Source organism: Microtus ochrogaster, chromosome 22 (assembly GCF_000317375.1).
Source record: "Microtus ochrogaster isolate Prairie Vole_2 chromosome 22, MicOch1.0, whole genome shotgun sequence".
In the NCBI taxonomy this organism is placed as follows: Eukaryota; Metazoa; Chordata; class Mammalia; order Rodentia; family Cricetidae; genus Microtus; species Microtus ochrogaster.
Window position 1 is genome coordinate 29384097 of NC_022023.1, and position 10800 is coordinate 29394896.

General features: G+C 44.4%; 1 protein-coding gene across 2 annotated transcripts in view; it reads left to right on the plus strand.

Annotated features, from left to right (window-relative positions):
- Chrna7 (cholinergic receptor nicotinic alpha 7 subunit) overlaps window positions 1–10800 on the plus strand; it is a 109100-nt gene that overhangs the window by 57700 nt on the left and 40600 nt on the right. For both annotated transcript variants that reach the window (XM_005357810.2, XM_026784381.1), the window contains one exon: window positions 1609–1718. In XM_005357810.2, coding sequence (XP_005357867.1) covers window positions 1609–1718 — 110 coding nt within the window. The remainder of the gene's footprint in view (window positions 1–1608; window positions 1719–10800) is intronic.

A 10800-nucleotide genomic window follows, 5' to 3' on the forward strand; every position in this document is an offset into this window, starting at 1 on the left:
TTAGCATAAATAATTTGGATATGTTTCAGGGGACAAATGAGAATGTGTCTGATTATGGGGGACACTCTGGTTTTAGATGGGGGTATAGCACACTCATAAGTCCTGGAAAGTCGGGATCTTTTTAATGGGTCCTTTGCTGCCAGCCCTGAGACCTAACGGCGCAAGGATGGTTGCCTGCCAGTAGCAGGAGACTCTACCTGTGATAGCTCTGCAGTCTTGGCCCTGGGAATGGCTGGAGTTACCTGGTTATTGGAGCAAGGACTATAAGTGTTCCAGAGGTAGAGATGATTCTGGAGGGCCTGATGCTGGATTACTTTACTTGTGGATGCTCCTGAGTCCTCATTCTTGTGTCTGTGTTCTACTGCTGAGGCCCGCTTTGAGGTATCAGCTTGTACTGTCAAAAACATTGTCCATGCTGAGAGAGATGACTGTAGAGGGGGGGCTTTACAAAGTTGGGTAGAAGTCCGATGCGAGGGAAACTTCCACACGTCTACAAGGATGGCCCCAGTTAGGACTCCTGGCAGCCTGAACTGACCATCCCTTGTGATTGGATTGATGACTATTCAAGTTGTTATCAGAAAGCCTTCATCCAGTGACTGAGGCAGATTCAAAAACCCACAGTCAAACGTGGGGCTGCTGAGGAGAGGGAAGAGGGATTGTGGGAAATGGAAGAGGAGTCAGGAACACTGCAGAAAAACCCATAGAAGCAAATAGCCTGGCTCATGGGAGCTCACTGAGTCTGAACCAACACCAGACAGCCTGCATGGGACCGACCTAGGCCCTCTGCATATATATGACAGTTGTGTAGCTTGCTCTGTATGTGGGACTCCTGGCAATTCGGGAGCAGGAGGTATCCTGGTGCTCTGACTAGCTCTTGGAAACCTATTCTTCATGCTGAATTGCCTATCCCAGCTTGCATATAGGGGGAGGTGCTTGGTCTTATGGCAGATTGATATGCCAGGCTTTGCTGAGGCAGATGGGAGGCTGGCCCCTTTCTGGGTGATTACAGAGAAGGGGTAGATTGGAGCAGGGAGAAATAGGGAAGGTATGAGAGAAGGGAGAGAAGGCTGTGGTTGGGATATAAAATAAATATAAATTAATAAAATAAAGCATTGTCCATAAGACAAAATCACACATATTTAAGTGTGCCCTCAGAAGTTCTAAGAGGTTCTGCTTTATCAAATAGCTGACATTTCTATAGTTTGGTTTTGTTTCCAGTTTCAATAAGTGAATTTATTTTTTTTTCCAAAATGCCCTTTTAGGGAAAACTTTGAAAGCAGAACCATTATTAATTTGGTTAGAAGTAACCTGTCTATCAAGAAGAGGCGAAGCCTAAGCCTAGGGGTGTGCAGTGAGATGGAATTAGCTTTAATACCTCCATCTGAATGTGATCACGGTGACAGCAGTCCCCAAATGTGATTTTTATGCCATTCTAGATAATTTTAGAAGGGATTATTTAATTCTCAGTTTCCTTATACTTTATAGATGCCAGCTCACTTATAGAATAATGTCTGAACTCTTTTGGGCTTTGAGCTTCCCCAGCAACTTCTTACGAGAAATAAAAGTAAGCCAGGGGACAGCATACTGCTAATGCTCCATCTTTGTCAGTCTTGGACAGATCACTATTTGCAGTGGAACATGTCCGAGTACCCCGGAGTGAAGAATGTTCGCTTCCCAGATGGCCAGATTTGGAAACCAGACATTCTCCTCTACAACAGGTAAGCACGTCTTACAGGTGGAAAATGATTCCCCCCTTGCAAGCATGTAGCCATACAGCATATTTGAGTATTTTACAGAAAAGCTGGCTGTATTATCTTTAACTGAAGCCTTTGTTCCTTGTGAATCTTTCCAAGTTCTGTTGGGAGGCTGCTCTGTCTCTCCACTGGCATTTGCTGCATTTGCATGTAAATTCAGGTTGTCCTGCCTGCTGCCAGAGGTGCCTCATCCAAAGGACTGTGCTACAACTGCATAAGATTGTCCTCCGTTTACAGGAATGTGAAGCTGTCTTAAAACAGTACCTTTGCTATCTGAATGGGAGCCCTTACAATCCACAGGAGAAGGCGCCAGACAGCATGTGCCCTGGAGACGACTGTTTAGACCTAGGTTTTCATCTGACTTGTTCCCCATTGTGTGATGGATACCTGTTGCATTTTGGCTGAGTTCCCGCAGAGCATGCTTCTCACAGAAACGTGTGCACAGGCTGAGGAAGATCTCTAAGGGTTGGGTAAGATGGAAGGCAGTCATGTTTTTATCTTGGGGGCAAAAAATAAGGGATTCATTTGTAATTTAAGGCAATGTGATTCGCAAACTAGATGACCAAAAAGCAAGTTTCTAGGCAGGTCTGAGTTCTAGAAGCAGTAAAGTTGCTTGTCCCAGCTGTGTAGTGGGAGCTGTGGGCTGTGTTCCTGCCGCCCGGCTCCTGGCTGCCTGGCTAGCTTATGCCCCAAAATAACGACACACAAACTATATTCATATAAACACTGCTTAGCCCATTTCTATTAATGTGTGCAGCACCCCAAGGTGCGCTTACCAGAAATATTCTAGCCTATGTCCATCCTGGGTCAGAGCTTCATGGCATCTGCCCCAGAGAGGAGAGCTATAGAATCTGAGCTCACTTCCTCTTCCTCCCAGCATTCTGTTCTGTTTACTCCACCAACCTAAAGGCTGGCCTATCAAAAGGGCCAAGGCAGTTTCTTTATTAGCCAATGACCTTCCTCCATCACCAGCTGTGTGGCTCAATAGGGGAACTTTGAACAGCTTTTGTGATATCGTGCAAAGGGGAGGGATCCTAAAGATCCTTGCCCCTTTGCTTCTGTTGTGGTAAAGAGAGGAATCCAGGCATCCCTAACTCAAGACACCGACCATCTGCCACTGCCCAGCGGTCCCTCCGAGAACTGCCTGAGCAGCTGATGTGTTCCACTTGTATGTGCTACTTCCAGGAGCCTGGACAGTTCAGTTTCCTGTATTCACGAAGCTCATTGCTTTCTGCCTTTCCCTCGGATGACTGTAGTGTGCTGCTCGAAGAAAACCACCTCCTCATTTGCTGCCACTGTCTGCTTCTCAAAGGACGTTCAGATAACTGAGTCTGTGGGATGTCCAGTGTCAGAATGAGTGGTCCCTCTTTGAGTGGGTGAAGCAGCTGAGGTCTGGGTCATCCATTTCCTGGAGACTACACTGAGACCCGGGTCTGATGTGGAACTGCACCATCTTTTAAGGCCCTGGTTAATCCGCAGACATTTGTGTGCTTATCTTCTAGAGAACAGGTGACCGAGCTGGAAGTGAAACCAGGCTACTTCTGGATCTTCCTATTAGGATTGTGTGTGTATGGGGGAGGGGTGGGGCTCTTGCTATATAGTGACAGCTAGCCTAGAACCTGTGACTTCCTGCCTTCACTTTTTAAATGCTGGGATTACAAGCATGCAACACCACATCTAACCCTTTAGTTGCCTCTTTTCTGGGCCTGTCTCTAAATAAATCACATATCCAGTTACTAGGGTTTAGAATTTCAGAGTAAAAATGTGTGGAAAAAACAATTTAGAGTTTGTAAAAGCAAAACTTCTATAATGCATGCAGCATACCTGGTGGGGCCCTCTGCAAAAGGAGAATATCAATGCCAACACTAAATGGCAGATGTGTGTTTATAGGTGGGAAGAGGAGGATGTTATCTGTCAATCAAAACTGTTTCATAGTTCCTGATGAGTTCTTTCTGAAAGTAGGAGTAATTTTCAATGTAGTAGAATTTCAGTAATGAGGCAATGAGAGATGGTTTTATGGCTGTGCATAAGACTGTGAACTCTAAAACATGAGGTGATTGGTGATCCCAATCTTCTGGCTAATGGAGAGTTACTAATTAGCCTATGGAATTAATTTCAAGGAGCACAGATGGAGCGACTTCTACCTGACATAAGGCACCAGGCTCTAGGAGTGAGTCCCCATGGGACGCAAGCATGGTCTAGAATTCGGCTTGCATAATACACTTTGGCATCTCCCCTGTTCTTTTCTCCGTGTACCTGTTGGTCATAGCTTCAGTGTCCCTCGTGGGACTCAGGGGCCACCTCAATTTCTTTAGTTTTTCCAAACAGTTAATATTCTTGTTTGAATCTGAAATATCTAACACGGGCTCTTATTTTGAAAGCTTGCTCGACAGTTAGTGATGCTGTTATGGGAAATTCTGGAAACTTTGAGAAGTGAACCTAGCTAGAAGAAGTATGTCACTGGAAGGAACTACTTCAGGGTATAGTGTCTTTTGTCACTTCCTGTCTACTGTCTTTGCTTACTGGTCCTCTGTAACATGAACAACTGCTGTCTACCAGAAACTCCTAAAGCCATAATGTTCTCTTCAGTATCATGGACCTAAACAGCAACGACCTGAACCTTCTAAGACTATGAGGCAAAACAACAACAACAACAATAACAACAAAAACCAGCTCTCTTCTTAAGTTGTTTCTGTCAGGTCTTTTGGTCACTCCAACACAAAAGTAACTCCCATAGTAGGACATACAAGTTCTGTGATTCTCCTCTGATTTTCATTCCCACACAAGCAGAATGTCAAATGCATAGATTACAAAGAATTTTGTTTAAACCAGCTGTAGACTTGTGCCATTTATTGCTACAAAACAAACTACCTCAAAGTGAGCATCTTGAAAAATCTCAGAATCATCATCTATTAGTCTTTGTGATGCTTTGACCTGACTAGACCCATCTGCTTAGATGTCTGTCCCACGTAACATTGGCAACTGCGGCTGGGGGACATAGCCTGGCTAGCCAGCAGGGATGACAGCCATGGCTCAGGACCACGCCTAGGCTGAAGACCATGCCACCTTGGCATTATATCTCTGTCCTTTGTCACGGGTCTAGGTGTCCCATCTTGATGACTGGGAGTATTCTCAGGCTAAGTGGGGACTGCCATGCATCTAAGGCTGAACAGAGAACTTCTACTCCATCCCACTGCTCACAGCAAGCGGGCTCGGCCTCTTCTTGTCCTTTTGCCACCAAATCTTCAGTAAAACTTGCTGCGTTTTGCCCTTTTCCTGTTCTTGGTGTGGGGTAACTATTCTTCCGGTTCACCTTTGGCCTCCTCTCCCTGCATGCTCAGGAGAGGCGGACTAATTTCATCTCCCTTGGTTGTTCTGCACAAACTGTCCGTCTGTCTTCACATGTGTAATGCGGCGTGTGTGCCACTCTCAATACATACATAGATCTAGACACTATCAAAAAGAAGAGCGGAAGAGAAATAAAGGAAAGAAATCACATGAGTAACCACGAAAAAGCAATCGTGAGAGAGCCGAAAAATCAACACCAGAGACAGCAGACACAGGCTTGTCTTCAGTAAAACATTGACCTTTTGGTGTTTTATAATGGGGGATTTTTGAGAGAGGTAAGTTTAACACTTTCCGTCCGTTTCAGGCACTAGGAGTATTATGGTATTCCCATAGACATATGGTGGTCCCTCCCTGTGTGGATGAAGGTGTAGGGGCTATTCCCAAAGAAACAGGTTAAATGCCATCGTTCTTGGAGCTTACGTTGTGGCATCTGGAAGATGCCTCACAACCATGGCTAAGTGTGGTTCTAGTTTGGTGTCCATGTATATAACACTATGGTTTTGAGATCGTGTTTCCGTGCTTTAGGAGACTGAACAGCTAGCACCCTCTCTCTGTGCCATTTCTAGGATGGCCTGATGCATTTTCTTGATGGATGGGAACCAGTGATGATGTGCTGCCAGCCAACTGGACTGTTTTGAGGAGAAGATGGGCATCAATAAGAGTTCTACCTGATGCTGATTCGTTTCTCCATTACTTTATGCTGCATTGTTTGGAGCCGTCAGTTCAAGGATTTTTCTGAACACAACCTAGCACAAAATGAATAGCAATTATAGATGGCTCGTCACAGTTTTCCCTTTTTTGGATAGAGTTACACGCCTTTCTGGTGTCAGTAAGTCATCTTACAAAGGAGAATTCTGTATTGCAGCGTAGCGGTGGCACCTGCCCCATGCAGCAGCAAACAACTGCCCCAGCCTCCCTGGGAATCGGTCTTTATTTTTTTAAATGCCTGGTAGGAGAACATTTTAGTGATAGTGGAAACATTTCACGAATATATTTAAAGATGTGTTTGTCAGCTCTGACTTAGGGACCAGCACTAGTGGTCAGGAATCTCTTGCATAGACTGTGCATAGCTGTGCTTGCTCATCTGTAGGCAAGTATCTTTCTTTCCATGTCCCTGTGACCCCTTCGTTGATGGCAAACCTATGGCGATGACTGTATGCTCCAGCCTGTCTAGGTTCCTGATGGAGCTAACAGTTGGCACACCATTGAAACAGAAGGTTTCCCCTGTGGGGGGTCTGAGGTTCTTCTTAAATGAGCTCAAGATTCGAATGTCAGTACATGCAGTTTATTTGGGGAATAATACCAAGAGATGCTGGGTAGGAGGGGGGATGGGAAAGGATGATGAAAAGCAAACAGCACTGTGGCAACTGGGTCCTGCCCACTAGGAAGAGGTGTGTGGCCATCTCACATTGTTCTAGGGAAGCTGGGGCTGAGGTTTGTACAAAGCTGCCAGCTCCCCAGAACCTCTGACTAGCTTGCTCTGTGCATGGACTAGAAGGCGTCTGTGGAGGCCACTGTCAGGACCTTGTCAATGTTGTTTTCCAGACTCTACCCTCAAGGTCCAGCCCCTCATCCCCCACTATGGCTATAGACCCAAATTCAGCTTCTAGTATGGATCCCAGCAGCAGAATGAAGCACTGTATATGGTAAGGAGGCTTCTTAGGGTGTGCAATAGATTGGGTGTTCTCAGCTATGCAAAGTAGAAGGGCGGTCACAGAGAGAACCAAAAGCCTAGGTTGGTACCTTAGTAGGTGGTTTTTGTTCCACCATGGACTGGAGTGTGTTCACAGAGGTCCCACACAGGTTTGTAAGTGAAATGTGATTTCAAGGAGTGTCCACTAGGTGTTATAAGAATTAACATTACTCAATCCATGGTATTTAAAAATAGAACCGAGGTTGACCCATTAGTGCACAAAGCCCTCCAGTCAGGGGTGGGCTCTGGTAGGCTTGAGGGCGTGTCTCAGAAGTTAACCGGACAGTCCTAGGATTCAGCTGAAATCTCCAGAAAAATAGTTTTGCCACTGTGACTTTTGAGAAGGAGGAGTTAGCATTTTCAATATTCTCAAATATTCCCATCTAATAGGGGGGTGTGTTTTCCGAAACTGTGGGTGGGAAGAAGTGGCCTGTTTTACAGAAGGGAGGGGAGCTAGCCAGTCTATGTTAGCATCATCCAGAAGTCCCACCATCGCTTCCCCTGGCTGCTGAGAGTGTCTTGTTTTTCATTTGTTGATGCATTGCATCAAAACTGAATGAAGACCCTACACACGACCACTATCCATTGTGTGATGAACTGAGATGCAACCTTGTCAGACCAGATCAAGTCCCTGTGCCACGGGGAATGGTGGAGAGCATGCGACAGATTGTAGGTGCGCCCAGAAAAATAGCAGAGAAGAAGGAGACAGTGGGACTGGAGTCGGAGGCAAGGTAGAGAGTGTCATGGAATAGTAGGTTCTGTGGTGTCAGGGAGGGGAGAGACAGAGCAGTAGGGCAAAGGCCTGTGCAGAGGGCCTGTGAGAGATGAGACACAGCTCAACGCAGTATGTCCCCTGCACCAGTTTACTGTCTGCTTCTGTGGGAAACTATGCCTGTCGCTATCTGAGTACTTTAACTCTGGAAGTTGCGGAAAACAAATAGCAAAGTCAGCCTAGTCCGTGAAAAAGCAGATGGATAGAGTCTGTCTCTTGGCGAATTCTTCTCTCCAGAGGTCAAATGAACCTCTCCGAGTGGCTATGCATGTGTCTCCTTTCGGGGTACACTTCAGAATTGTTTTGAATGCCCTGCTGTTCCCTTGTCAATGAATGACTTAAATGTTATCTTTGATAAATGTCCCATTGATATTTGTACAAGTATCATCATTTACAGTTTTATCTATTTTTATGGCCCTGAAACAAGAATATGTCCCTGAATCCATTCTAAAAATAGAAGGGGGGGCTGGAGAGATGGCTCAGAGGTTAAGAGCATTGCCTGTTCTTCCAAAGGTCCTGAGTTCAATTCCCAGCAACCACATGGTGGCTCACAACCATCTGTAATGGGGTCTGGTGTCCTCTTCTGGCCTTCAGGCATACACACAGACAGCATATTGTATATATAATAAATAAATATTTAAAAAAAATAAAATAAAAAAATAAAAATAGAAGGGACCTCTGTGGCCAAAAGAATTGGGTGGTAAGATAAAATCAGCAGCTGGAGAGAGAGCTAGGGACAGGAACGAGGGACACTGATAGCTAAGTTCATGTGTGTAGCCCGTGGGAAAGTGGGTGGGTTCTGTCTGGTGGGTGAGTATGGGTCAGGGTCCCACTCGGTGTGTGGAATGGGAGAGGCTGTATTTTTTCATGGCGTTTCTATTTCTGTTCATTTGAGCCATGATTCTGTTAGTTTGAGTAATTTTCTTTTTTGTTAACTGTGCTAAAGGTCTTTTGATCTTGTTTATCTTCTCAAGAAAGCAGCTCTTAGATTTGTTGATTCTTTGTATTGTTTTCTTTGGTTTTCCTTCATTAATTTCTGCTGCTATTTTTACTTCCTCCTGTCTACCTGAGTTGGGATTGTTTTGTTTTTGTTTTTCCACATTCTTGTGTCATGTCATTAAGTCATTGTGTGTTCTCTCTGTCTGGTTCTTAATGTGGGAGCTTCAATCTATCACTTTGGCTAGTGGGGCTATCCTATTCCCAAAGGTTTTGTTGTGTTTTCTTTTTCATTTAGCTGCAGGATTTTTTTTTATTTCTTTCTCATTTTTTTTTTTGACTAAGTCATCATTTAGTGGTGTATTGATCTTCATGAGTTCATGTTGTTCCTGGAGAGTCTTCTGCTGTTGGTTTTAACAGCCTTTTGCATTGTTGTGAGATAGAGCGCACAGAGTTACTTCTTTTCATTTTTACTGTTGCTGAGATTTGTTTTGTGTGCAAGGATGTGGTCTGCTTTGGAGAAATTTCCATAAGTTACTTAGTAGAATATATGTTCTTCTCTGTCCCCCTTTTCCAAGCCTAGTCCGAGTTGAGTTGTACTTCCTATTTACTGGTTCAACCTTGTGGAATTTTTAGGTCCTGGACTTCTGTGCTCTCCTCAACCTCTGGACCTAGCTCTAGTTAACAGTTTGCATAGTTGTGTGGCCTTATGAGTGTCATAGCTGCTGCCATCCCTCACTAGCCTCACATTCTCAGACATGGCTGTCCTGGTTACCATTAAATTGGAATCATGTTACCTCATCCCTCCAGTCACAAATCAACCCTGAGTAGTTGAAATACTGTTCTACCAACTCTTTATGCCTGCTCTTTCTAAAAATCAACCAAATTTGAGCAGCAACACAAATAAAACTGTTAAAGAGCAGCAAAAATGCAGGAAGAAGAAAGTGAAGTGACCCCAGAAGTAAGCAAAGGCGATTGCTTTTGTTGTTATTGTTTTTGTTTTGGTTGGTGCTGGTGATGGATCCAGGGCCCTCATCTGTCTGGGCACCTACTCCACCCCTGAGCTTTGCCCTGGCTCTGAGGGTGATTCTAAGCTAAAACCATCTGACAGTCAACTGGTACAGAAAGCTTTTCTGATCTCCTCTGTGGCTGAAGGCACAAGCCTTTGGGAGCAGGCTCACCAGATCCCTTTCCAGTGAAATTCTAGTGCCTGCAAAGAAGCCAAGGAAGGTCCCTTGGAGCTGCATAAACAGACATTCCAACTCGGTTTCCTTCTCTCATCTGTAAACTCCCTTGTTCTTCCATGGGGCCCTTTCCTTCCCCTTGCAGTTTGCTGAAGCACCCCTCATTTCGGGTTATTTGGAAAGTCACGTTTTCCTGTGTGCTCATGCATTCATGAATAAAAATCCGTCTGCTCCTTCTAATCTGTCTTTGTTACTTCAGTCCACAGGCCTCCAAACCTGAACCTCAAGGGGCGATGGGAAAGTTTTCTTTCTCCCAACTTCAGAGGGAATGTGACAAAAGGACAAACAATAGGAAAGCAGCAATTAGTTAAAAGTCACTAACCCTAAAGAAACTTAACTAATTTTTCCTTAGACAAAGTTGGCCATAAAGCCAGTCAAAGCCAAACTACCAGATATAAATAAATCAAAGGTAGATTTTTAATCAAGGTTATCCTAGGATTGAAAATCGAGGCATTTGAAAGTCTTGTCTGTAAAATGTTATAAAAGAAAACTGGATTTAACATTCTTACTTGACAAATATGGATTAAAGACAAAGTGCGTGAGAAGACATGGTAGGTATTTCATGGTGCTTACAGTAAATTCTGTTGAGAAAACCTAGTAACACAGTCATGTGGCTTCAAAGGCCAAGCAGTCAATACTAATTCATCACCAAGGTGAAACTGGTGAAAACCAGTCTCAGGAAAGGTGAGTTGTTAGATAAGACAATTAAAATATATAAGGAGGGATCTGTACCCAAAGGATAAAAGTTATCTTAAGCAGGCTTGAAACACTTCTTTTTTAAAAGCAGTATTTACTTTCAAATCACACTAAGATGAGATGACAGCACTCACCATTAGCTAAGTGCTGGTCACAGGAACACGCATGGCAAACACAGCCTACATCTGGTAAGATGGAGCCACATCTTAGACAGGGGTGACATGTCTTAAATGTGTATTTGTATTCCTGACCCAGTCATATATTGAAATCTCAACCCCCAAGTGGCTGGTATCAGGGTGCGAAGTTTGGGAGGCAATGAGGTTATTGGGCGGGGCCCTCATAAATGGGCTTCAGGAC